The sequence below is a fragment of the Sylvia atricapilla genome, chromosome 3 (assembly GCF_009819655.1).
Source record: "Sylvia atricapilla isolate bSylAtr1 chromosome 3, bSylAtr1.pri, whole genome shotgun sequence".
In the NCBI taxonomy this organism is placed as follows: domain Eukaryota; kingdom Metazoa; phylum Chordata; class Aves; order Passeriformes; family Sylviidae; genus Sylvia; species Sylvia atricapilla.
In genome coordinates, this window is record NC_089142.1 from 7,008,780 (window position 1) to 7,036,724 (window position 27,945).

General features: G+C 43.2%; 2 protein-coding genes across 7 annotated transcripts in view; one reads left to right on the forward strand and one right to left on the reverse strand.

Annotated features, from left to right (window-relative positions):
- Positions 1 to 4,030: 4,030 nt before the first annotated feature.
- LOC136358740 (WD repeat and coiled-coil-containing protein) lies at positions 4,031 to 11,811 on the forward strand. Its single transcript, XM_066314714.1, has 4 exons — positions 4,031 to 4,186; positions 6,015 to 7,884; positions 9,319 to 9,436; positions 11,206 to 11,811. The coding sequence occupies exons 2-4, from the start codon at positions 6,034 to 6,036 to the stop codon at positions 11,475 to 11,477; spliced, it is 2,241 nt and encodes a 746-aa protein (XP_066170811.1). The 5' UTR covers positions 4,031 to 4,186; positions 6,015 to 6,033; the 3' UTR covers positions 11,478 to 11,811.
- Positions 11,812 to 12,135: 324 nt separating this feature from the next.
- MFSD2B (MFSD2 lysolipid transporter B, sphingolipid) overlaps positions 12,136 to 27,945 on the reverse strand; it is a 43,982-nt gene continuing 28,172 nt past the window's right edge. For 2 of the 6 annotated variants that reach the window (XM_066314718.1, XM_066314716.1), the window contains exons 11-14: positions 23,970 to 24,079; positions 22,279 to 22,422; positions 20,279 to 20,455; positions 17,408 to 19,277 (exon numbers count right to left, since the gene is read on the reverse strand). In XM_066314718.1, the coding sequence (XP_066170815.1) occupies positions 19,220 to 19,277; positions 20,279 to 20,455; positions 22,279 to 22,422; positions 23,970 to 24,079 (489 nt within the window). In that variant the 3' untranslated portion in view covers positions 17,408 to 19,219. Of the gene's footprint in view, positions 13,211 to 17,407; positions 19,278 to 20,278; positions 20,456 to 22,278; positions 22,423 to 23,969; positions 24,080 to 27,945 lie in introns of those variants that run through there. The other 4 variants (XM_066314721.1, XM_066314717.1, XM_066314720.1 and 1 more) reach the window with 4 other exon arrangements.

The following is a 27,945-nucleotide window of genomic DNA, read 5'->3' on the forward strand; positions in this document are numbered from 1 at the left end:
CTGTGGTAGCTACAGCTGCAGAGAAAAGCAGCAACTCCCAACGCGTCGCTGTTCTAATACCCGAAATTTGCACTGATCTTCTCCATTCCTCAAAGCCTGGAGCCACAAGGAATCCCCTAGAAGACTTGGTGCTACAGAGCACAAAATTCATTGTTGCCTGTGCTGTGGAAACACTGTGACCCCGTCTGGCTGTGCTCAGCCAGGCCGAGCAGACGCAATACACGGATCTCACTCACACACCCCCCAGCACTGTCTGACTTCTTCTGACAACATGATATTGACTCAGGACGAGGCAATTTTCTGCAAAATTGCTCATCTTATATTAATTTCATTACTAATCAGCTCCCAGAATGAAGAAACATTTTTAATCTCATAATAAAAAACACATAAAACATCTGTATATTTTAGCTACCGATCCTAGGCTTCACTACATCATATTTTAGAGGTCTAAATTACATGGTAGTGCCTCATTAAGTTTTCCCATTAAGAAATACAATTATGAGATCAATTTGCTCATTCAGTAGTGTCCATAGATTGGATTAAACATATATATATTTTAAAAAGATGCTTAGGAAGCTAAGAGAAAGTATCTTCCAATTATTCTTTTCCCTTGTAGCATCATGTTCTTTAAATTTGTTCAGGTTCAGTAAGAGCAAAGAAAAAAACCTACAGAGTGCAAAATATAACAACTCTACATATCAGACCCATTTCACCTTCCTTCCCTGCCATTGCCTCCCTCTAGAATGTATTCATAACTCTTCTGTCTCCGACTCTCCTATATTCTTATTAACGTTGTGTTTCAACTAATTTGAAAAGCAGACACCCAAATGATACAACAAATTAAGTTATGAGAAGGCAAATCTGCTCTCCATGCAGGGCCTGAGAACAGATTCGTGAGTCTGCTCAGTGTTTAAGGATAAGCCTGACTCAATGCAATCACATGTTTTTAATAGCCAAGATGTGTGCTTTAAATGAGCATGACCACAGGAAACGATTTCTGTAATTTCAGCCTTTTAAACACTTTTCCTTGCATAATTTCATTGACCCAATTCCTACCTTACAGACATCTCCTGAGGGGTTCTGTGGCGTTAAAAATCCCCAAAGTTGCAGACACAACACATGTATCAGCAGTGAACAGCTTGGAAAGTCTGGAAAAGAAAGTAAGACAATAAGAGATGTTTATTTGCAGTACAGCTGCTGAGGGATAACCACTGTACCTATGCACATTGTGGCTGTGTGACCAGACACGGCTGGTGGCTGCTGGCCAAGCAGCCTCCAGCCTTTTTCATGCTGTTCTACATGTCAAAATAACCAGGCTGTGGTTATACAAATAAGATACACGCTGTTGGGCATGGAAATAAACAACTGGTGTAGTAACAACTACCTGCACACTATTTTGGAACTCTGGTAGGTTCAATTACATTTCAGTGAACATATTCTTTTACAGCTTTTCAACTAACTCTGAAGTTTTGCGATATTTTCAGTTCATTTGTTGAGCTCTATTAGCAATTTACATATAACAGAAGTTACAGGATGAAAATAAGTCTTTGGAAATAATTAATTGTATAATTATATGCATAGGAAACAAAAAGAGACATTTACCATGAAAATGTCTTTGAGGCATTCTTAAACTGCGGTCTCTCTGTGGTTTAAATGTTTATTTCTCTCTATTAATATGGATGGTCAATTTAAGTTTTATATTTTTTTAAAAAAAGTGAAACCATTACTGTTCAATAGAATTCTTTGTGAGACTAAAGTTGTAATCAGAAAACTGTTTTTGTCTAATGAAGTCAGCTGGTGACTCAGGGTCCCAGACACCAAGTGTCAATCCTGCTTGGCCAGACTGAACACTGAGGAAAATGGATATTATGAAGGCAAGAACAGATTAAACATTTGTGTAACAGAACTTCTTGGGAAATTGGCTTGAGTGAGCTATTAGGTAAGCCTGTGGTGGAGAGGAAAGAGGGGGCAATGTCTTTTGACAAAAGGTTTCCAGGCCAGGCTGGATGGGTTTCTGAGCAACCTGGTCTAGTGGAAGGTCTCCCTACCTGCTGCAGGTGGTTGGAACGAGATGATCTTTAGGGTCCCTTCCAACCTGTATCATCCTATGACTTACTATTTAAAATGCTATGTCCCTGAAAATCACCAACTTTAATGTGAAGATGCTCTGTTGGCAGTTTGTTCCAGTGGTCCATCAGACTCACAGACATGTCTGTGATATAAACATATTTGAATCTGTCCACAGCCTTTGTTAAACCTTCTTTCACTAACTTCAGAGCTTTTTTGTGCTTTTCTTACCCTCTGTACAGGCACTCATGCGATATGGCCAAGTCACCACCTAGTGTTCTTCTTTTGCTAAGTTTGAGCTACTTACATATTTGACCTCACAACCGTTTTTTTTCACCCTCACCTTTGGCAGCTCTTTTTATGGCACCTTTTCCAGTGTTTCAAACCCTATCAAGAATGTGTGTTTCAAAAAGGGTACAATGATCACCCTGCTCTGCAGTGCTGAGGAGTGGCAAAGTGGCACAGTAATGCAATATAATTAACATTTAAAAGGCCTGGGAGATTTATAAGGAGCTATGCTCAATGCAATAAATCAGGACCAGGTAAGTTGTAATGGAGTAGATTTGCACTGAATTTAGATGCTTTCCTCACTTCAGTGTGACCACCTCATGGGACAGGATACTCCACACCAGCGACCTGATGTCCTCCCACTGGTGGCACGTCTGCTCTTCTGTGCCACTTCCTCAGGCCTCTCCAAGAGCCACAGGGGTGTGAGCAGGCTGGGAGTCCTGTGTGAAGTGTCACACGGTGGATGACCCCTGGGGGTGATGGAAGGGACAAGACCAGGACAATCACCTCCTTGGACTGGCTGGGGATGCTTTCCAGCCCTGGGGTGCATCAGGCACAGCACTGACAGCTGGTCAAGGGAGGGGATTGTCCCTCTCCGTCCTGCAGTGGTGTGGCCGCACCTCAAGTCCCATGTGCAGTTTTGAGTGCCACAATATAAACAGCCAAAGGAGGGCCATAAGGATGGCAAGGGTATGGAAGGGAAGCCTTATGAGGAGCAGCTGAGGTCACTTGGTTTGTCCAACCTGGAGGAGACTGAGGGGACACCTCATTGCGCCCTTCAACATCCTCCTGAGGGCAGCGGAGAGGCAGGCAGACACTGATCCCCCCGGCAACCAGTGACAGGAGCCGGAGGAATGGCACGGAGTTGTGTCAGGGGAGGTTTACGCTGAGTATCAGGAAAGGGCTCTTCACCCTGAGGGTGGCTGGCGACTGGAACAAGCTCCGCAGGGCAGCGGTCCCAGCACCAAGCCTGAATTGAATAAGCGTTCTCAGGGACACGGTGCGACTCTTAGGGTGTGCTGCGCACAACAGCTGGGCTCGATGACCCTCGTGGGTGCCTCTCAGCTGGGGACAGCCTGAGATCCGCGCGGCGCCATCACCGCCCGCCGCCCGCGCAGCGGCCGCGGCCCGCCAGGGGCGCTGTGGAGCGGGGCGAGGCGCCCGCCCCGTGCAGGCCCCGCGGGCCGGGCCATAGAGCGGCGCCGCAGAGCGGCCGGCCCTGGGAGAGCGCTGGCGCCCCCCGCGGCCGGGCGGTGCCGCGCCGGGCGAGCAGCGGAGGCGGGCCGGGCCCTGCGGAAGGCGGTGCCCGCCACAGCCCAGCGCCGCCGGGGCTGCGGGGCCCCGGGAGCGCCTCAGCGGAGCCGGGCCGGGCCGCCGGCAGGGCGGGTGAGCGAGGCCGCGGCCCGGCGGGAGGCGGGGAGTAGCGGTGCGGGCGGGCCCGCGCAGGGAGCGGCGGCGCGGGCGGGCGGTGTGTGTACGGCTCCCCGGGCCGCTGCTGCCGCGGCCGCTCGGTGCACCGGGGTCCCTGCAGCGGCTCCCGTGCCCCTGGGCTTGGGACGGGCACCGCGTTTCGCCGGGCACCTGCCCGGGTGTGACACCTGCCCGGGTGTGACACCTGCCCGGGGAGCTGCGGCTGGGCCGGGCGCTGCAGGAGGCGGTGTGGGTTTGGGCACAGGAATGCATTGGCCAGTGGGTCTCTTGCTTTTTTTTTGCTTTTCCAGGGCCGCTGGGATAGTGCAAACGCCCCTTGTGACACAGGAATCTCTCCCAGGAGGCTTTAGCATCTTTTAGTGTCTTACGAGGCACATGATCTCGCATCTCCCTGCCATCAGTAAGTATTGCCCAGCAGTGTGGGGGGTTCTGAGCACAACCAACATCCAGTGTTAATTTTCCTGGAACTGGTAGCTGTTTAACAGGACTGAGGTTGGTTATAGAAGAGAGGCCAGGTAGATGGTGGAGAAGTTGCATTGGAAGTATCTTGAGTGCTCTCCTGTGGGGCAGGATTCGGTGTACTTAAACTTATCCCTGACAGACATTTCCTTAATTGGCTCTTACAGATTATGAAATTCATGGAGTGCCTTCCCCTCCTCTCCAAGGTTACCTGCTTCAATGCTTAGCTATCAGATATAGTCAGATTTTTTCCTAAATAGCTGACCTAAATCTTTGTTGAAATGAAGCTGATTATTACCATGCACTGTCCAGAGTGTACCTGGAGAACAGTGGATGAATGTTCTGTCACTGGGCTGGTGAATGTTCTCAAGTTCCCACTCAAAGTTTTCTCCAGATAGGGAACCCACTTCTTGTGTTTCTCTGATCCCTTAGCTTTGTTGAGCATTTCAGTCATTGTTGAACTCAGAGGTAGGTTCAGTGGAGGTGCTGTTAACAACAAGGAAGTGGGGCAATTATTTCCTCCATCCCTCTTAAAACATTGCAGAATGTTTTATTCTTACTTGGCAAGAATAATTGTGTATCTCCATCTCTCTTAAAACATTCCATAATGACTTATTCTCACTTGGCAGCAAATCTCACATTACTGAAATATTCAGTTTGTGATTCATTGTAAGCCAGATCCTTTTTTGCTGTACCTCTACTTAGGGAATTAATCCTGGAAGAGTATCCAAGTTGGTGAGGTTTGGGATTTTTTCACTAGGTATATTATTTTTCACTTCTTATTAGGTTGAGAAGTTACTTTGGTCATAATATAACTTTTAATCTTTGAAATCCATTCTTGCAATTCTCTTCCTGCAAGTTTAGGGTCATCCATAAATAATTAAAATACTGAGTGGTGCCAGGCCCTGTACATTGTGATAAACTCTTCCAATATTACAGTTATTACCATCAGAAAACTTTCTTCTTCTTCATCGTGTTTCCTACTAAAACTGCAACTCATTTTGTGCTATGGCTTTACATCTGAGCCAAATTGTGTGGAGATCTTAAATTAGGAAACCATCAATTCCTTTGAACTGGCTTTTGTTGGCATCCCACAGAATAGGGATGTTTACAGCTCAAAAACTAGAAATTCGTGTAAAATCCTGAGGTTTTCAAAAAACTTTATGTATGTCTTCTTTTAAATTCTTTTTTTTTTTTTAATTTTTTTTTTTTTTTATTTTCTCAGAAAAATCTACTTTCATGCTAACTTTCTTCAAAATTGGATTTGCTTTCTTAGAGAGCTTTCTGGGATAACCATCCAAATGCCTCATTCTAACATGCTTAATACAGGATCAGATTTGTAGATAATACATTTGTGCTTGGTTATACTTGTACTTCATCTGACCACAAATGCTCCAGGAAGCTGAGAGTGAGCAGCAAGATCTTGAGAATTGTTGATATTGAAGTAATTAGAATATATTCTGAGAACAGCAAATTACTGATTAGAATGAAAGGATTGGTCCTCTGATGAAAATGCAGCAGAAATCTGATGGTAAGCCTATAGAAACAGCAAAGTTTCTTTCTCTTAAAGTTGCATTTCATGGTGGAAACTTCATAAACAAAAAAAATTACTGGGCTGGGAATTAAGCATAAGTGAACATTATGTGTACATTGACTTCACTAGGAGGAAGAGTCCAGCACTGGCTGGGTCATAAGGTAAATAATCATCCAGGTACTGCCCTCTGTCCTCCACAATAACTTATTTTTCCTTCTCGTCCTGCTCGGTGTAGATGTTCCACTTTAAGAGGCATGGAGCTGGGAAAGGCGAAGCTGCTGCGGACCGGCCTCAACGCCTTGCACCAGGCCATCCACCCCGTGCACGGGCTGGCCTGGACGGACGGCAAGCAGGTCATCCTGACAGCGCTGCACCTGCAGAACGGGGAGCCCCAGTTCGGTGACTCCAGCGTGGTGGGTCAGTTTGAGCACGTGCACGGGCTCTACTGGGGCCCGTGTCCCGCCGAGGCGCCGGCCCTGCTCGCGGTGCAGCACAAGAAGCACATCACCATCTGGCAGCTCTGCTTCAACGGCGCCGACAGGAACAAGCTCCTGGTTTCCCAGCTCTGCGACATCAGCGAGCCCTATCCCGTGCTCCCCCAGGGCTGCGTGTGGCACCCCAGCAAGGAGGTCCTGGCCGTGCTGACCACCCGGGACGCCTCCGTGCTGCCCTCTGTCCACCTGAACAACTCCAGAATTAACGCGGACATCAAGGGCAGTGGGCTCATCCACTGCGCCTGCTGGACCAAGGAGGGCAACCGCTTGGTGGTGGGGGTGGGCAGTGCCCTCCATTCTTACATCTGGGATGATGCTCAGAAAACACTCAGTGCTTGCTCTTTCTGCCCAATCTTTGATGTGGGAGGCTACATCTGTGCTGTGGAAGCTACGCAGAATTTACAGGTTGCTGTTGCCACCGAGCTCCCTCTGGACAAGATCTGTGGCTTAAATGCTGGTGTTGCCTTTGAAGTTCCATCGAGCGTTGAAACCGAGTCCTTCCCCTCACAGTCCAGCTTGTGTGGGGAGGAAGAGTATTCCTTGGATGGAGGGAAGAAGTCACTGGACTCTGAGAAGCCCTTGTCTGTAGTTACATCTCCTGTGGATCTAACTCACATACTTTCTAGCAAGCAGGGTGCTGATTCCAGCCCTCTCCTTCACCTGAGGCCCAAGGACTACCTGACAGGAAGTGGCCAAGATTCCTCACACCTCATCTTGGTGACTTTTGAGAGAAAGGTTACCTCTACCAAAAAAGTGAGCATCCCAGGCATTCTTGTTCCTGATATAATGGCTTTTGACGCCAAAACTCAAACTGTATCTGTTGCCTCCAATACTTGTAATGTTATTTTAGTCTATTCACTGACTTCATCCAATTTACCCAATATTCAACAAATTCAGCTGGAGAAAAGCGAGAAGCCAAAGGGTTTGTGCTTCTTGACCAACAAATTGTTACTGATACTGGTTGGAAGACAAAAATTCACTGACCCTGCTTTTCTTCCTTCTTCAAGATCAGACAAATACATGATCCGATTGATGATTAAAGAACTGATACTTGAAATGGGTCCTTCAAAGCCTGTGTCAGCTAATGGCAGCTCCAGTTTGAACCTTTCTAACATTACTCCTGATCCCTCTAGAGATGTCCACCCTCTCAGCCGTGGGCTCCTGATACCAGATCGCTCTGCCCTTCAGTCCCCTACCAGCAGAAGGAAACTCATTGAAGAAATCAAGAGTCCTGTTTATGAACAAAACCTGGTGGTGAACATCAGCGACTTCAAAGACAAAAAGATTTCCATGAATTTTCCTCCAGCTGTCGAGACTCTGGATGCTGAGCCAGTGAATAGGAGCGTGGCACTGTCTAACGCTTCGAACAAGCCAACATCCCCAAAAAGGCAGCCTGAGGCAGCTTCCAAAATACCCAATTCTTACAAGAATAACCTGTTCAGTGAGAAGGAGGCGAGTTACTTTTTGAAAAATGTGGAAAAATTGTCTGGTAACTTCACAGAATTGCAGCACCATCTTTCTGAATTAACTGAGCTGCTAAAATCTGGGAAGAGGAATCTTCCAGTGTACCCATCTTCTCAGGAACCCTCATTTATTAACATCACCTGCCAGGTAATTTTAATTTTGGAAGCTTTAATGGTGAAACCTGTTTATGGCTGTATTTCAGCTCAAGTAACATTAAGTAGGATTAGATTTCCATCCTGTTCCTGCAGGTGGTTACATATGGTTATAAATCCCATTACTCTGCAGGCTTCCAGTGTTTTTAAAGCAATGGGATATCCAGGAATGTGCAGCTCCCTGTCCTCACCTCACACTGGCCCAAACCCATCAGCTCTGCAGCGAGGCTGATGGGACTCCAGAGGACCCACTTGTCACAGCCCAGCTGCAGAATTAAGACCCTTTATAGAGATGTAGGAAGGGAATGCTTTTCCTAGGCAACTTCTGAAGCTTTCTGTACAGAAATTTAGACAAGTGAAGATTTCCATGTGTGGGAATTGGTATCGATCTCCTGTTCTCCTGTGAGGAAAACTAAAATAATGGAGACTGAGACAAAAGCAAATTGCCTTGGCTTTGAAACAGAAATGTTGCTAATTAGCTCTGAGAGCACCATCCAAGGAGGAAAGACACCTTCAGGGACACAATAGATAATTCCATTAACATAGCTTAAAAATGGATTTAAAGTGAAATTTCATGTGAAAAAACACATTTTTTTGCTGAAAGATTTACTCTTGCAAATCTCACGCTAGAAAGGGTAAATTATTTGATTATCAAAGCCTAGCAGAGATCTACTGTGTCAGTTGTAGAATTCAGATTCATAAACCTTAGTCAATATTCAAAGTAATTTAAACTGCCATTTTCCTTTCAATTAGCTCTTACTTTTAACTTTACTATTGCAAAAAAATTACCAATTTTTGTAGCATTGAACTCAAATTCTAGATTATATTCGCTCACTATCTTCACTGTTTCCCATTGTAAACATTTAATAATTGTAATAACAGATTTTAAAAATGCTTCTTTGCTCTACCCAACTGGGCGTATTCTTTGAAGATGCTTTTTGGATTTAAAGCTTGGGGCAGCGATGGTCAGGGGTGGGACAAATAAGCCCTTCTGACTTGTGAGTCTCCAGCATTCACGACCTGGAGATCTCACTTCTGAAGTTTTGGATCAGGGATGGGTGGGGGAAAGGAGGGATAGAAGACCTGGAGCTTTACAAGCTCCCTGGGGAAATGTTCCTCACGGATGGAAGAACTGGGGTGAGGATTGTGCTGTGGGTGAAGCTCGTGGTTTCTTCAGCAGCAGTGCATGATTTTCTCTCCTGTTCTGACATGTGCTGGACAAACACTGTTCCTTGCTGCTGTCAGTCACTTGTCAGCACTTTGACAGCTGAGACTTCAAAGGATAAATCTTGCAAACAGGCCTGGAATGTGTGTAGCATTTGACTTTCTGTAAATGACGCCACTGAAAGACACATCTGTGGTCTTGTTTTGATTGATGCCATTTGAACTATACATCACAGTAGCTAATGACTGTTTCTTGCATTTTCAGAAGCAGCTTTCCAAAAGTGATGCAGATGAAAGTCGGGCCGTTCTTCTCTGTGGTGGCAAACTCCGCCTGGACATCGTCCAACAGATATTCAACCTCTCCCTTGTAGAAATGCAGCATGGTATGTTTGGATTATCCAAGAGAACAAACACTTCAAACATGTTGCCAAGAGAAGCTGTGGCTGCCCCATCCCTGGAACTGTCCCACAGCCAGGTTGTATGGAGCTTGGAGCAGCCTGGTCTAGTGGAAAGTGTCCCTGCCCATGACAGGGGAGTGGAACTGGATGAGCTTTAAGGTCCCTTCCTACCCAAACCATTCTGTAATTCTGTGTGTCATTCTTAGGGACCAATAGCAATATGAATATTCCATCCAGGGAAAAACCCAAGGAATAAATAGTGAAAGATGAGTAAAATGTTGCCCTGTTTGTTTTTTTTTTTAAATGTAAAAATTCTTCTCTGAATCTTCTTTTACCAAGAAGAATCTTTGCATTGTAAAAAAAGAGCAAGCTTACGTATTGATGCCCCTTATCAAATAACAAATTATACAGGAAAATTGCTTTCAGCCAGTGTTTTACTTATTTTCAGCTCCTCTATAGAGAAAAGTCTGAGTAACAGGGAACGTAGAGTTGACTGGTGGTTTGGGAGTACAGTGTTCTATATTTGAATCTGTAGGTCCAGCATCTAGTCTTGCTTTAGGAAATCCTGTAGCACAGAAGAAGCTCTGTACACCAGCAGTGCCTTTCACATTAGGTTTTCTGTGAAGAAAAGTGCCTCTCTTGCTGCTGTGTTCTCCTCTCCTGCCACCAGTTCATGCTCCTGTGTCTGTGTTTGTGTCGATTCTGAGTGTCTCACCCTGGGCAGAGGTAGAAAACACACTCTGGGATATGATTTCTCACTACTACAGCTATTCCCTGTGCTATATTCCATCTACTTGCCCCCTGTGTCTGCTCTCTGGCTGCTTGCAGATCACTGGGCAACCATCCCAAAGCCTAAGGCTGCTGTTCTTGGCCACTGTCCTAGTTTTATTTCTCCTAAAGAATTTTTGATGGAATATGTTTGTTTGAAATATACAGATGCAAAGTAGGAATGGTATTTTCAAATCCTGAGTTATATTGATTTTCCAGTTTGGTCCAAATTAAGCGAAAAGATTAGAGGGTTGTGTGCTTTTAAGCTACAAGCTTCTTGTGACCTGACTTGTGACGTAAAGTTACATAATGTAAATTTACAAACAGCTGGAAACACTTCTCTGAATTCCCTTACCCCTCATGAGCTATATTTTCTTGCTTCATCAGCTTAATGGATAAAAGTATAAAAAATTTCTGGTTTATCTGTATTGGTAGAAGTTAATGTTTCACATTCAAATGGTAAAGAAAAAAGCTAGGGATGAAGTCAAATAGCAAATGGACCAGAGATGTTGGGTTAGTACAGTATTGTAAAATATTCCTTCCTTGTATTTGTTTGAATTAAGTATAGTGAAATAACATAATAAAAGCAGTTTCTAAATTTTCTTTATTGCATTAATTTGTCATTTAATTTACTAAATCTCTGCTTTTTATAGTACCTGCACTGCTTTAGCACTGTGAAGTAGCTTATTAATACCTAATTAAAACAAAGTGTGAATGCTTATGAATCCTGTTCAGAATTTCATTCCTCCTCCTCATTTGAAGCATGCATTTATTATTGTCTCATCTCCTAGTGGCAAAATCCATCATAGTTGTCAAGTGTCCCTTATTTTTGAGATTGTACAACCTGTATCTTTTCATACTTTTCCTTTTCTAGGAAGCTGTAAATACACAGAAGCATTTAATTCTAGAAGAAATTTGTTTTTTACCTTAAACATCCCCTAATTACACAAAAATTTATCAGCAGCCACCTGCTTCTGTCTTCACAGGTTCCTTTTGGATCGTTCTCACAGCGGACAGCGAGGGCTTCATCCCATTAATGTTTACATCCACACAGGAGATCCTCATCAGAGATGCCTCTGCAAAAGGCTACAGTGCCCGCTCCTCCAAAACTTTGGACATCATCAGTTCCACACAGGGCTGTAGATCCACTTCTTCTGAAAGCCTGGATATCACCAGTTCTCTGGAAGTCCTGAGGGACTGCTCCTCGAAGACCTTGGACAGCATCAGCCCTTCAGAACAGCCCAGCAATAAAATGTAGTTTCTGACAAGGGTTTTGCAATGCCTGTCTGATCATGGGAGGCTTTTTATGTTTACTGTATGGGACTGCAAATTATGAACAACAGTCTCAAATCTCTGTACGATTTCTATAATTTTTTTGTTGCATTGTAAATTATTTATTTGATCCTTGGAAACATTAACTTTTTTTTTTATACTGAGCAGTGTTTTTTAACTATGCCTCTTGCAGAACAAATGAGGTTGAAAATGTGCATTCTTACTCAAGTTTCTGAGCTCAAGTTTCCATCTTGGTCTTTAATACAGTGGTGTTTTTAGATAATAGTAAACTTGGATAATAAAGAAATCTTTGAAAATGCTGCATTGTCCCTTCCTCTCTTCTTCCCAAAGCCTGAAATATTACACTGGTGTTATTTAGGAGTAGTGCCTGCAGAAGTGCACCTGGGTTTGCAGTGGTGTAAGCACTAGTGTAAGGTCATGGAGTTTGGGACAAAGTAGGATCACATGAAATATCCATATTGTGTGGAAGCAAGATCTTTTTCCCCTCCTGTACCTGCCCATAACACCCCTCTGCTTCCATCTCTGTGGATTTGGGGGAGTGGTTGCCACATGTCTCATCTTTTCTGATGAGAACATCCAGTTAAAGTCGGACAGAAGAAAATGTTCTATGCGCTTTTGTAGTGAGAGAGAGAGAAAATGCAAAGAGGAAAATTAGAAAAAGTTTATGTAAGCACAAGTTTATGTAACATGGATTGCAGCACCGATGAAAAGACTAATCCAAGATTGCTCCCCATAAAATCACAGCATGATAACATTAAGCAGTTTATCAGGCTTTCACAGTGGCACTTACTGTGTGAGAAGGCATCAAGCAACTAGATTATAGAATTGGAGCTGGTGTCTCGGGACTAAGATAATCTCTTTTTTTTTTTCATTGCCTATTTGGATATTTAGCCACTGTCAAAAGAAATCTATCCACTAAAATACAATATTAAAGATACAAGACTTGTAAAAGCTGCAGAGCACTCAGTATTGGATGGTAAAACTACAAGTTCCAGCTTTTGATGAACAGGAGAGGAGGAAAACAGTTGTGGCAGTTGAGGGCTCAATCCTTTTCATAGCAATCATCTCTTCTCACAAATGGTCACTGTTTAATCAGAAGGTGGACCATGATTACACCTGTCCTTACCAGAAAGTCACTGAAACCTCAGCACTGGGCATGGGTTCAAAGCAGGCTGGATGCTGGGGGTGGTCCATGTTTCTTCACAGCAGCCTGACAGTCCTTTTTCATGCCAGTTCCTGGTCCCAACATCCCACTAACCCATGGGAGGAAAGGGACAGGAGTGAATGCTCTTGGCTCTGCACAACACCTTGACCTTGAATTTCTCATGCCTCAAATGCTGCTTCTATACATATATATATATATTTTTTTTTATGTAGCCAGTGAAAAAAATCAGCTGCTTATTTTGGAGTTGTCACTATTTGTGTTTGATTGACAAAAGGTAGTGTCTCCCACCAGAAGGGTGCTCAGTCTCAGGTTGCACCAAACAGGCCTGGTGAGTTCTTCCAGCTCCCCAGGTGAGCACTGAGGACTTACCTGTGCACAGGGCAGTGCTGTGTGGGGTAACTGGAGCAGACCCAGCAAGTGCAAGACATCTGGTGTTAAAAGGTGTTAATAGTTTGGTCAGATTGGACTGGTTCTTCATGGTGTGCTTTGTGCATGTGGACAAATACTGCACTTAAAATATCATCCTAGGAATCCTGGAAGAATAAAATTCTTATGTTAAGAGGCTTGCTTATTTCATGGGATCATGTGGGTTGGAAAGGTCCTTAAAGATTACTTAGTTCCAACCCCTGCTGTGGGCAAGGACACCTTTTACTAGACCAGGTTGCTCCAAGCCCATCCAGCCTGGCCTTGAACACTTCCACAGATGAAGCATCCTTGTTTCAAACAGTTTCTGTGAGCAATATGTGCCAGTGCATCACCACCCTCAAGAGCAAATATTTCCTTCTCAATGCATAAACTAAACCAGCTCTTTCAGTTTAAAGCCATTTCCCCCTGGTCTATTACCACAGGCTCTTGTAAAAAGTCCTTCTCCTGCTCTGTTGTAGGCACTGGAAAGGGGCTCTAAGGCTGCCCTGATTCTCCTCCAGACTGAACAACCCCAGCTCTCTTATCCTGTCTCCTCAGCAGAGCTGCTCCAGCCTTCAGAGCATCTTCACAACCTCCCCTAGACTCACTCCAACTGGTCTGTGTCCTTCTATATTGGGGGCCCCAGAGCTGGACACAGGACTCCTGGTGGGATCTCACATGACTCCTCCCTCACCTGCCCATGCTGTTTTTGATGCAGTCCAGGACACATTTGGCACAACGAAAGCACATGGATGCACATTTGGCTTCTGGACTCTGAGTACACATTGCCAGCTTATGCTGAGCTTCATGTCAACCAACACACCCAAGTATTTCCTTTCTGGGCACTGCTTTATTTCAAATCAAAACACCATCTCTAAACTTATGGGATGATCTGCACCAAAGCTGAATGTTAAAAGAAGGCCCAAATAGTTGAAGAAGTACCAGGCCTAATCTAAAATCCTTAAGAAAAAACTGTGGGGTTTTAAGGAACTTTCTTCTCTTACAGCTTTTCTTCATGCCTACAGGTCCCTTTGGGAATTCTGGAGTTGCCCATTCTCTCTGCTTGGCCAGCTCAGTGCAGCTGAGAATTTGCCAGGAGTCTGGGGTGGCTGCAGTTTTGCTTCATCCCACACTGATGTCAGCAGGTACTTCTGTGCACTGAGACTCACAATCCAACACAGCCAGCAACTCTGGGAATTATTGAACCTGCTGGATGTGGAAATGTGCAGATTCTATTTCATTCCTTTGAAGGTGACCAAAGAGTGGGTTTATTTTGGAAATACGAGGGAAGTTAAATCCTTGTGGGCTGGAGCCAGTTTGAACAGAAACTTCTCAGCCAATGTCAACCTGTCACATCATCACGGTGACAAGCCCTAGGCAGGCAAAAACATCCTCTAGGTAAAACAGATGAAATTTCATGATGGAGAAAACTAAGGTGCAAAGGAAAACCTTTTGATCCTTTGCTGAATGTAGATGATTCCAGGTACGTCAGCAAAAACAGGCTGGCAGAGGATGGGTGCTGGGCCTCCAAAGTGGAGCTTTATCAGTGAAGCTGAGCAAAAACCATCATCATGGGACCTGAGCAATCCTTCCTCACCATCTACAGCAGAGCACAGCAAGAGTGAGGACAGATATCTGAATGGTGTAGCTGAAATTCACAGTCTCATCTAACATCATTTGGGGTAAGAAACAGATCAGGAAATGCTTCAGAGCAAACACACACATTTCCCTACCATCCAGCAGTTCTGCTGCTCTCCAGCTGGGGTTGGAGGCTGCTGCTCTGTAATGTCTCTGATGTGGTACTGAGGACCCAACCCCTCTGAAAAGTGCCACAGCTTAGAAGTGCTCTCTCTTTGTTTGGCTCTGTCATGCCAGTTTGTGTCTTCAGAGACTCTAAATTCTCTGGTGCTATGTAGCAAAACATTTCCTCCTCTGCCTTGGGGACAGACAGATGCTGCTGCTTCATCTTTTGAATGAAGCTTCTCAGTGGGTTAGCATCTAGTTTTAGCAGCAGGTTTGGTGTTTGTGAAGTGAAAGCCATCTGATTTCATACTTCAAGTTTACGTGTCCTTGCAATCATAATACTCAGCACTCTTGCTGAATATCTGAACTGTGAAATTGCAGAAAGTTAAAAAAACATTCAGTGAAATATCATGAAAACAAAATTCCCTCCTGCACCCACCCATTGTATGAGTCCAACTGAGCTTCCTATCAGTCTAGAAGATTTCTTAAGGAAAAGGCTGTTGTAACACTCTGAGATTGTTTTTATAAAACTATGATATGAAATTCATATGATGTATATGATTGACCACTAAACTGCTATAATCTTTTGAATGGGACTTTTGAGCTAGTTTGCCCTCTCTTCTTCATCTTAGAATTGGACACCAGATACCAGGTCTGAAAGGACCTGAGCTTCCCTGGTGGAAACTCCTCCTTTAAAGAAAATTAATTTAATTCTGCGTTTTCTGTCTACAGCCCAGAAAGGCAAGCAGAGAAGTAAATGACCAAGTGATATTTGGAAACAAACTCTGAAATCAAAAGCAGTTTGCTTTAAAACATTTTCCTCTTCAACTACTTTGCTTGGAATGCTGAAGGTGAACGAAGATGAGAGGATGCAGCAGCAGGGATTGAATCAAGCAGCAATTCTTTAAGGTTCAGGAGTGACTTAAGGAATTAGTACTCAAATCTTCAGAGCCCTTCCTGAAAACCCTGACAGTGACCTGACAGAGAAGGTCCCAGCCCTCGGGGACTCCCCAGGGACAGATGTCTGAGGGGGTGTCCACCTGTCAAAGTGGGGGACTCGCAGAAGGGATCTAATCCAGCTAAGCCGAGGTCGGTCAGCGACCCCAGGGGCAGGCAGGGGACAGTGAGGCACAGCTGGTGGTGACAGCAAGCCCCTCCAGCAGTGCCTGGTGGGAGCAGCAGCTCGGATGTGGGGTTACTTGATCACCAGCAGGAATTCTCAGAGAGGTGGAGTCACCTTGGAAGGTGTCAGCATTGTTGCTAGGCAGGAAAAGCAATGGAACTGGGAGATAAGACTGGGTGGATGGTTGGACTTGATGATCTTGGAGGCCTTTTCCAACTGCAGTGATTCCATGATTCTGTGACTGGTGACCAGTTCAGCTACTGACTGCCAGTAATCAGCCCAGTATGGAAAATTTGGGCTGCCCTCACTGCCCTTAAGCAAGGCCAAGGAATTGGACATGGTTTGGGTTATAGAGCAATACCCACTGACACATAACTGTTATCCTTCTCTTTTCTTCCCATATTTGTTGGGATTGCCCGTGTGCAGGTGGGGGACTGCTGTCCCTTATGCACCCAGCTGATTTAATTCAGTGTCCCATATTCTTATTACTGTATTTGGACATTACCTGAGGGAGAACCCCTGGGAATTAAACCTGGCCCCTGTTACTTGCAATCAGCAGGAAGGCAAGAGGTTTACAATAGATTAGCATTTAATCTGAATGCTTGTCAACATAAGAATTTGCTTCTTTCAGTCACATGTTCTGAACATGCATAAGGCATACACATCATTTAAAACTGACAAGAGACATATAAATCTCTTTGATTTTACTGCACCAACATTGAGCCCTAAGAAAAAAAAGTTACAAAAATCATCTTACCCTGCACTTAATCCTCCATTCTTTTGACTTACAAAAATATACCCATTTTCTCAACAAAATTACAACAACATTGTATTTCAGATAATGAAATAAAATAATGAGATTTTCAAAATATAAAAATAGTTTGCTTCACTTAATCTACAAAAGCTTTATCTTTTCTTTTGGCAGTTCCCATTGCTGGTACCATATGTAAAATGAGGACTGAGTACATTTCAGTGAGCTAAAGATCACAGTGTCTCTTTGGAGAAGAAGAAAACAGTTTACAATCAACCAAGTTTACCTTCCAAGAGTCTCAATTCTGACTGGCTGTTATGCAATTTTAGAGACAACTGCACAACTGATCTAGAAATAATATCTTAAGCCACATCCAAATGGCTCCACTCAACCCCAGCCAGCAGTTTCTGCAGCCCTTTTATCACTGGGCTAAATATTCAGTTTATATAAACTGACACGGACCCACTGCCTTGTAGCTACAGATTTATGGCAGCTGAAAACATAACCTATTAAAAAACATTAACAGCCTTTACTGGGCCTTCCAGTTATTTTTAAACACGACTATTCAGAAATACACAAATATTACAGAATAAATCGAATGCCCCAAACTGTTCTCTGTGATGTTTTGGAGTTATGTGATATTGCTACATAACTTACCTACTTCAAAGTGCTTTAAATCTCCTATTTCAAATTCCATCAGACTCAAAATTGTAAACAGGCTTATGGTTTTTATTGTTGTAAACACATATGCCTCAGGCATACATATCTTGGTTTGTCAAAAAACTGAAACAAGGAAGAAAACAAAAACCCCCAGCCTTAGATGGCAAGTCAACAGAAATCTTAAATGCACTTAACTCTTACCCACACACACTCAAAATATATCCCTAGAAACTCCTCAAAATTAAGCACTTTGAGGAATTAGGACAGTTCGTAAGGCCTTTGACTTCCAACTTGCCTGACAAAGTTTCACTATTAAACTTACTGAGACGCTCCGTGGTTGCATGTGATTTTACCTGCCATTTTTAGTGTCCTTCAGCAAAATCTTCCCCAATTTCCAGTCCCAGCACTGTGAGACACCTCCCAGGTGGTCCTGAGCAAATTACAGGTGACCACTTCCTCCAGGTGCTCCCGAAGAGCAGCAAGCCTGTCCTCCAAAGGCACTTGGGTACAGCAGAAAGGCACTCACAGAGTTATACAGTGAAAGCAGAGGGATCAAATTCATCTCTTGTCTTGCATTGTGCTATTTTCTTCAAGGTGAACAAACCTCTTGAATTCCTCACTCTCCCTTCCAGATTTAGATGTGTCTTCAGAGTCCCATCATTTTATCTTAAGCTTGGAGCCAGTCTCTGGAGATCTCTGAACCTGCACTGACCACAGAAGCCAAAATTGAACAGGTCTGAACTTCAGTGCTCCAGAAGGTGCCTGAGATTACTCATGTAAATGTGTGTCTTTCATTTTAAAATGCTTAATCTATAGTAGAAATGAGATTATGTATCTAAAGCACGATAACATCCCTGACTGAAAAAAATCACCATTTAAAAGGCAGGTGTAGCCTCATTATTACAAAATATGTGCAAGCTGAGATTAATACCCATGCCATGGTGTTTTGTGAGGCAGAGAACCTTCACAATGTGAGAAGTGGATATGGTGAGTACTTAAAAGCCAAAATTCAAAGAAATTTGAATTACATCATTTTTGGAAGAGAATACTGATTTTTCGTATCCTCAGGGGAGACCTTGATTTTGAAAATTTTAAGTTCTCATTCTCTGAGAGAGATGAGTTTACAGGTTTCAGAAACAAGAAACATCAGTAATGGGAAATGCAGGGTTCTATTTCTTATAGAATATATAAACAAAGATTGCCTCAAAATCTATTTCAAAAAAGGAGGGAAAAAATCCTCAAAATATGTCTGTATCAGTGATTTGCTTAATTTCAAAACAAAATAAATCTTAACTTCATATAGTATACTTCAGGTTTTCAAGTGCTTTCTAAACACAATAGTATGCAAGTTTTAGGTAGAGATTGTGCTCAAAATCCACTCCAGCCCCCAAGGGTGAAGTATATTGTGAGTGAATATTTCGATAGAGCATCATAAATTGGACAAAATAACCCTTGTGAGTATTTTCCAATGCAGAACCTTCAAAAATTCTCTGGTCACATTTTCATTTTTTTCCCCCCCTTAAGTTACAAATGCATAAAATCTCCCATGAACAAGATCACAGCTTCCCAATGATCATTGAAAAAAAAAAAAGATAACAAAAAACCAAAATGAAACAAAAAAACCCACAAGCCTTCAATAGCTTGCATTTCTGAACATGTGTAATGTCTTTTTTAGCACAGTGCATGGAGATAGATGTGTATTTGCACAATGGTGTCCTCTCTTGATTTCATTACTGGCTATGTTAGAATCATCCTTTGTCCTTTTTGATAAAATGTGAGCAGAGAAATGACCTGGAAAACTCTCACAGTTTGTGGATGGGATGTGAGTCTGTATTTCGAAAGGCACTGCATTCAGAGCTTTCAGACAGAGGTGTCATTTTTGTGGCTGTCCAAGTTCTCTGTGCTTTGATGGCTCCTCCTGGTAGAAACAGAGCAAATGATACATGAACATAATTCTGGATTTCACTGCTGACTAGTCAAGCTGAGTTTGGCAATCCCCAACAGTTGAGAACCTCCAGCAAGGTGTAGTTGTTCTGGACAATGACTGAAATTCCTGAACAGAGAGACCACTCCCATTTCAGATTGTTGACCCCTGTTCTCTCCAGTCTGCCCCGAGGCCTTTGCCATATCTGCCAACCCCATGCACATATCTTGGATATTTTAGGGCATGAATTGGTCCCAGGCACCTATGCTTAGGTTCATGAATTGACCCTTTAGCATGGAAATCAGTTTCTAATCCCAGTAAATTGGGATAATAAAATCAAGACAAAAGAACAACCTATTATTTTTTGGTATTTTATCCATCAGTCCACTAAAACAATCCTTATGTATGTCCTCAAGAGTTGACAGAGGTGGATGAATGTGAGCTAGACAAGATTTTCCTTGGAGAGGGAGAAAAAGGGAGGAAAGGAGAGTGAAAATAGTAAAAAGGGAAAGAATAGCTCAAAGCTGACCTCTTTTTTTTCTCCTACAACCTTTTCTGCCTACTCTTCTAAATGGTTTGGATGTTTCTTGTATCCCATAAACACCAAGAATGGAGTCAACAATAACACTTTCTTCTATATAAAAGTAAGTTGTAACTATTCACATTTTCCCCACAAATTTAATCTATGTAGAATATTCCTCATTTCTGGCCTGAAACAATGTACCACAATAGTGCTTTGTGAGCCACTCCAGAGAAAATGTAAAATAGAGCAGTTGAAATTTCTGATAAATGGTCCTCTAAGCAGGTTTTACTGCACTACAAAAAAGAGATACTGGAACATGTCATGGTACCATTCTGTTAATAATTTGGCTAAGAGCAGGTTGTTTCATTTTGTTGTAACGAATATAGGGATTCCTTACAACAATAATTTTCCCAGTATGATTAAGAGCTGCTGTGGGGGTATTGCTGCTGTTTTACTGCCAGCCCAAACTTACCTTAACTCTTCAAGGGCAAGCTTTGTTTCTCTCCGACTTTCTTCAGTGATCGGGTAGAAAAGGAGTATAAATAAACCTAAAAGGATGAGGATGGCAGGGACTGCTCCAATGAGGAGTTTCAGTGTGAGGATCACATTATCTGACTGTCTGCATATCCCTGGCTTGTATCCAGCAAACCTAAACAAAGGGAAACAAATGGTGTGTCTATGTCCAAAGCTAAAAGGCTGTTGTTCACCTGAAGGCTTCCTTCTCCCCACCCTGACTCTTCAAGACTTTTCTCCCATTTTCCCTATACCTCTCTTTTTTCCTTCTCCTCACTGCATTTCAAATTATGTTTTTCAGCCTCGTTTTAGTGCTCAGCTTCAGATAACTGCATTACCTCTGTATTTTCTTGTTATTATATATAATATTAAAGTTAATTATTGCTGTTGAAATTGGTCAAACTACTTGCATACTTTTAAAGAAAGGATTGTGGAATCCCATGTAAGGAAATTGACTGATGCCCAGCAAGTTCCACCTGAACATGAAGCAGAACTTCTTCCCTGTGCAGTGACTGAGCACTGAACAGATTGCCCAGAGAGCCTGTGGAATCTCCCCCACTGGAGATATTCCAGAACCATCTGGACACAATCCTGTGCCCTGTGCACTGGGATGACCCTGCTTGAGCAAGGGAAGTTGGAACCAGATGAGCCACTGTGGTCCCTTCCCGCCCTACCCATTCTGTAATTCTGTGATTCTGTGGTTCTGTGAAATTATTCTGTTATGTGTTTCCTATTAATATTCAGCAAAGTATTCAAGCTCTGCTTTAAAAGCATGCAAGTAATTTGACCAATTTCAACAGCAATAATTAACTTTAATTTAAACACACACTTAAGCACTCATCTCAAGATAGACAAATTTACTCAAGTGCTCAGAGTTAGGTACACACACTTCACTGATTCAGGGCTTCCATGCAGTCCCACAACTGCTGATATACCCAAATTCCTACTCCCAATTTGTGGAATGAGTTTTTCCTCTGAACATGCACCTAATGAAAGCTACAGCTCATTTGGCATCACTCTGTCTTCTGTGCTCTCCCACAAACATCTGCCTTGGCAAATTGCTAGGACCCGACTGGAATGCAATTGAAAAGGGGCTAATTGGGGAACAGTGAATTGTTTGAGGGTTTTAGCAATAAGCAGCTAAAATTCCTAAGCCCAAAATGCTCAGCCAAGCACTGCCTGTTATTTAGCAATTTCAGCTCAAGGCCCCAAAGCAAAACATACTGGTTACCAAAACCTAATCTGGAGCTAAGGGCTACGTTTCCCTTCTAAGTATTTATTGTGTGCTGTAGCAGGGACAGGCACAGGCTCTTTCCTGGCAGGTCTTGCACAAAGGCAGGGCAGGAGATGCCTGGACACCTTCTCAACCTGTCTGGTCAGAACAGACAAGACACAGTGGAAAGAGAGCATATACCCTCTCCTAAAGTGATGCAGTCTAGATGGCAGGCAGAGCTGTGAGAAAGGCTGTTCCTGACTCTGATCAGTATCCAGCTCCCGAAAACCATGCAGGAGTTGGGGATCCTTTCACGCTGAACAGGCCTCTGACACCCCTAAAAGCACTCAAATCCATGTAAAGTCTCACAGACTTGTAGAAATAGTCCAGGTGCAACAGGGAATGCACAAAGCACCTCTGTCACCTGTGGGGGACTTCCATCTGCTGCACTTTCATGTTTAGCTCTTTATTCATATAAGCCACTTAAATTTACATGAGTAATTGGAAAGAGGAAAATCTGAAGGGAAGTCAGGTTTTTCTGAACAGAATCATGTCAGGGCAAGCAACTTAATGCTCAGTTGTCTGGCCTAGATGGCACCAATCCTGTCTCTAGTGGTCAGCCATCTGGAGCTGCTGGCACTTTCAGGCTCAGGGTGTGAAGGCAATTAACTCCACAGGGTAAAAGTGTTGTAACCTCAGAATGCTTTCAGAGTAGATCCACTAAGTGGAAACACAGTCTTACTTACTCCAGTCCTGCTGCAGAAATTCCTAAGCCAATTCCTGCTGACATCTTGGTAAAAAAAACATAAGAAGAATAGAAAATGGTTTCATGTCCTTTCCCATGGGGATTCTGCAGGCGAAAGTTATCAACAACATCAGGCAGCATTGACCTAGAAGTGAGCAAGATAAAAGAAAAAACTCAAGCCAAAATTTTTTTTCAAAGCCCAAACTTAATGAAATAGAGCACAGCCCTCCTCCATTTTTAAGCTGATTGATGTAGCCATGCACATGAAAGAATCCAGTTCAAAAGGTTCTACTCCTGGAAAGGAGGGCATAAAATGTGTAAGAAAAGCATGGACACATATTAAAGTATAGAAAATCACTGAAAAACCATCAAACACTTGAGAGGTGACAAAATTTCCTACTCTGCCTGTCATTCCAATCAGAAGTTGTGGTATTAAAAAAAGAATAACAACCCCCCCCACACACACGTTTCTTAAGATTTCAAGGGACTCCGAATGTCTGAATGGTTGCACTCTGAAATAACTCTTTTGACAAGGTAACAACATTTTTAGAAACCAATGAAACCTTTTCCCTCTATATTTCAAACAGACTGAACTGAATGGAAGCTTCTTGAATGTTAATTGTGTACTGACATTTTATTTCCAATATATGTAATCATTTACTGCTGGAAAAAGAAAGGTCTTCTCACCCTCTGTGCAGAAAAGCTTACATAGTTGACAACTAATTTTAAACTATGTATTTCATAATCTCTTGGAGTTTTCAGGACATGGTACAAACAAGTTATGAAAAATAGTGCTCTCAGCAATGGTCTTGCTTTCTGGTTAATGTGATCTCAATAACAATTTTTTAATCTTAAGAGGAAATGTCCTGCCATGCTCATCCTTGAGTTGTTTCTCCCACTTATTTCCAATCTTCAAGAGCAAAAGACCTTGAATTCTTTGTTTCTTTTAATCATAATTTCTTTTAATCATAGTGTTGTGTATTTGATCTATAACAGGGGACTACTCAAGCAAGGATATACAGAATTGTGGAATGGTTTGGGGTGGAAGGGACTTTAAAGATATCTCATTTCAGCCCCCTGCCATGGGAAGGGACACCTTCCACTAGCCCAAGTTTCTCCAAACTTTATCCAACCTGGCTTCGAACACTTCCAGGGATGGGGCATCCACAGCTTCTCTGGGCAGCCTGTTCCAGGGTCTCACCACCCTCAGAGTAAATAAATTCTTTCTAAAACCTAATCTAAATCTATCATTCAGTAATCTAAATCTTTCAGTTTAAAGCCATTACCCCATGTTCTATAACTACATGCCCTTATAAAAAGTAAGGTTAGACATAGTTTGCATTATGTCTCCTCTGCTACATTCTTAATTGCTCAGCATTAATTTATTTGCCTAACTCCATGATTACTGAAGCAATGTTATCACACATTGTATAGCTAGTTAGATTATTGAATAATTTACATACTTTCATGTACAAAAAGCAGCTACAGTTACAGTAGGTGTCGTCTGTTAACAACAGGGCAACCAAGGTCACATCATTGCAAATAGCATCCACTATAAAATTGAAAAAAGATTCTTGGAAGAAGTGACTCTTGCCATATTCTGCCTCTTTTAAAGGCAAATTCCATGCAGTAGTACATACATGTAATGCAGAAATACATTCATTTCCCACCTCAAATGTAAAATTCTCCTACCATGGCAACAGAAGAGATGCTGCAATGCTCAGACCAGAGATGAAGGCCACGAAATAAGCCAGGATCAGGTTTGGAATGGTCACTAGCATGACTGCAAAAGGAATCATCCACTGAAGAAGAAAAGCATTATATCTAAGTTACAGCATGCACTGCTCAATGCTACACATATTGTTCCCTTCAAAGTACAAAACTATGTTACAGAACAGTTCACACAGAGCAATGTCTCACACTTCAGTATTTTGGTCAAATTGAATTTCCAAAAAGCCCGGAGACAATCTGTACTTAACTACCCAGAATAATTGGAGAAAAGTAGGACAAGTGATAGTAGTATTGTCTCTGTTAGCAGTATTAGGGCTATAACTGAACTAGTAAATTAAACACACCCAAGAGCCCATTTACCAGTCTTGAAGCAAACTCACAGACCCTGGCCACACTCACAGTCCTAAACATTCAAGGTCTCCAAAAGACCTATGGCCATATAAACAATTTCTGTGAAGAGACCTGAAGTGGTTGTTTCCCAAACCGTGCCAGATAGAATAATAGAATGGTTTGGTTTGAATGGAACCCTTAAAGATTATCTCGTTCTAGCCCACCTGTCATGGGCAGGGACACCTTCCACTAGACCAGGCTGCTCCAAGCCCCATCCAAGTGTTCAAGCCCTGGCCTTGAACACTTCCACAGATGGGGCACCCACATCTCTGGGCAACCTGTGCCAGGGCCTCTCCAACCTCAGAGTAAAGAATTTCTTCATAGTATCCAATCTAAATTTACCCTCTGTCAGTTTAAAGCCATTCCCCTTTGTCCTATCACTCCATGCCCCTGTAGGAAGTCCCTCTCCAGCTCTCTTGAAGCTGCTTTAGGCACTGGAAGGGGCTCTAAGATCTTCCCAGATCCTCCTCTTCATCAGGCTAAACAACCCTAGCTCTCTCAGCCTGTCTTCATAGGAGAAGTGCTCTAACCTTCTGATAATTTCTGTGGTCCTCCTTTGGATTCACTCCAGCAGGTCCACAACTTTCTGAGGCTGTGGGTCCCAGAGCTGGGTGCAGCAGGAGGGGTCTCATGAGAGTTGGAGCAGAGGGGCAGAATCCCCTCCCTCAGCTGCTGCCCACGCTGTTTTTGAAACGTTTGGTTTTGTAGGCTGCAAGAGCACATTGCTGGCTCATCTCAAACATCTTATCAACCAATACCCCCATTTCTTTCCCCTCAGGGCTGCTCTCAATCCATTCACTGTGCAGCCTATTTTTGTGCTTAGGATTGTCCTGACCCAGATGCAGGATTTTTGCTTGGCCTTCCTGCACTCCATGAGGTTCCCACAGTCCTGTCCAGGCCCTTCAGGATGGGATCTCTTCCCTCCAATGTGTCACCTGCACCACACAGAGCAGTGTCACAGCAAACCTCAGTCCCTCTCTCCATGTCACTGACGGGGATGTTGAACAGCACCAGTCCCAGCACAGACCCCTGGGGATGACACTCCTCACTGGGCCCCACTTGGACATTGAGCCACTGGCCAAACAACTCTTTGGGTGCCACCATCCAGTCAATTCCTTATCCACTGAGTGGTCCATCCACTGAATCCATGCCTCTCCACCTTACAGACAAGGATGTAATGCAGAACAGTGTCAAATGCTTTGTACAAGTCCAGCTAGAACCTGTCAGTTGCTCTTCCCTTATCCATGAATGCTGATAATTCTCTGGAGATTGCTAATCAGCTGGGGTGAAGATTTTTCCGCCAGTTAAATAACAGAGATGACCAAATGTCCATTTCTATTCTAGGCCAGTGGAAATATTTAATTTCCTATTAGAGACAATGACTTAAAACCTCCTCACACCGCATTTCAAGGGAGTGGACAGGGCTTCAGTGGTCATTTTAAACTGTAAATATACCATTTCAAGGATCACCTTCAGTCTTGAATGAGGAGGAATTTGCTTTCATTTTCAATCCCCACTTAAAAGCCATATACCTACTCAGCAATAACTAAACCCAAAAGTCAGAGTGGTTTACTCCACTCCCCACAGCTGGATCCGCTCATGACATTGCATGACAAGCCACAGAGTTTACCCTCAAAACCAAATTAATTTGGGATGCTTGGGATTTGTTTTCTGGCAGTAGTCATAGTCACTGGATTTCTTCAACTTCAGCTTGAAGCAATGGGCTTACAGGACTGAAAATCCACTTTTTAAAATGCTGATTGAATGCCTACTGCCCAGCTGTCCTACCCCCGTCACATGCTCCATCTCCCACGCCTGTGAACCACAGGCACAGCAGCACATGTAGAATCCAGAACCAGGGGCTTATCTACAGGGCTTTTTAATGATGGGGGATTAGTTTAACATTAAGTGTTTCAATCCTCTATACGTGCAGCTTGGGAGCTGAGGGTATGAGAAGAGCTTTCACAGAGAGTGATTCCCCTAAGCACTGCTATTTACAGTTCTGTATGATAAGTGGTTCTGGGAGTCCTGGAGTCTAATCCATTATGTTTATGTTTTAAATGCATTTCCCATCTAAAGCATTTGCTCCCAAGCTAAGGAGGCAGAAAATAACCTTTCCTGACTGCAAGTTCCCAGCACAGGCAGCTAATCCTTGCATTAGCCCAGTGTTGTGGCAAAATCGTTATTTCACCACAAGAGAGCACTCCAGCAATATCAGATTTTATGTTGTCTATAAGCAATTTTATGACTGCCTTATGCTCCACATGGGGCACCCACTCAGAAACCAAAGCACTTAAACAAAATTCTAGATCGATGATAATAATCACTGTAATTGTAATTTCCTAGAGAAAGAGAAGCAGGGCCGGCCGGACTGAGGTTACAATGCCCTAAAGCCTCACTCATGCAGTGGCAGTGCAGTCATGGGGGCAGTGCTCCCACTGCAATAAACAGCTAATGCAGCTCTTTCTTTCTTACTTGTAAAGCAAATACTCTGTTACTGGCATCTGCTCCCTTGTCACAGGGCTGCTGCCCTCTGAGTTATGAACAACATTCTGCAGTTATCCCATGCCTTCCCTCCTTTCCCTGACAGTGCTCTGCAAGGTGACCCTGCTGGGATGCTGAAGCTGGAACTGGTCTCTGCAGCAGCATGATATGAAGGGCAAATCAGGAAAAGGTGCAGGAGGATGTGAGTGGAAACAGGATGGGAGAGTGGAAACGGGGCTGCAGAGCCAGGACTTATCCAAAGGCATCCCTCCATGCTGCAATTGCTCAGAGATGGCAAATAAACAATTGCATATCTGTGAGGAGGTGTTCTTATTTTCACTAAACCCTGCAAAAACCAAAGCCAAAAGGTATTATTGGCTAGGATGGAAGCTAGAATTATGGGAGAGAGCCACCTTTGTTTTTAGACACTTTGCCAAAACTATGAAGCAAGAAGATGCCACACTTCTTAAAATTTCTCATGACAACTTCACCTCTGGTCACCAACTGAGACTTACTGAGTGTAAGTTCAGTGTTTGCCCTGTGAGGACAGAGTAAACACCTAAATCAACACAGCATGTGGAAGCAGGAGGAAGTGAACAGAAGAGAATATTTTCCAGCCTGTTGTGGGAAGAATGCTGTCAAAGATCCTTGCTTGGGGGCAGGATAATTCCTGACAATTCCAGAAATTCCAGGCTTTAGATTTCTAGAACATGAGATACTTAATCAGTATTTAGACTTGTTGGTCGCCCCTTTTGGAGGAATGGGTAAAAAAGGGAGAAATATCAGTGGAAGAAACCCAAGATTCTTGTTGCTTATCTACCAGCTTCTAAACTCTTTGAGGGCTCTCTTCAACATAGAATCACCTTAACAGGAAAAATTATTCTGGAGCACTGTGACTTTTTTTTTTTTTCCCCAGGAAACTGAATTTCTAATCACACATTCACCCTGAAAGCTGAGTGAGGTTTTAGAGAAAAAAAAATTGTTTTCTTTCCAGTCTCCTTCCCTTCCAGTAGAACATTCCCCAGTGACAAACTTGGGAGCCTTAAATGATGTGCTTTTATTT

Coding starts and splice junctions, on each gene's coding strand:
- LOC136358740 (XM_066314714.1), top strand. CDS start 6,034: ATGGAGCTGGGAAAGGCGAAGCTGCTGCGGACCGGCCTCAACGCCTTG. Junction 7,885..9,318: donor TTATTAACATCACCTGCCAG/GTAATTTTAATT, acceptor TTGCATTTTCAG/AAGCAGCTTTCCAAAAGTGA. Junction 9,437..11,205: donor CCTTGTAGAAATGCAGCATG/GTATGTTTGGAT, acceptor CTGTCTTCACAG/GTTCCTTTTGGATCGTTCTC.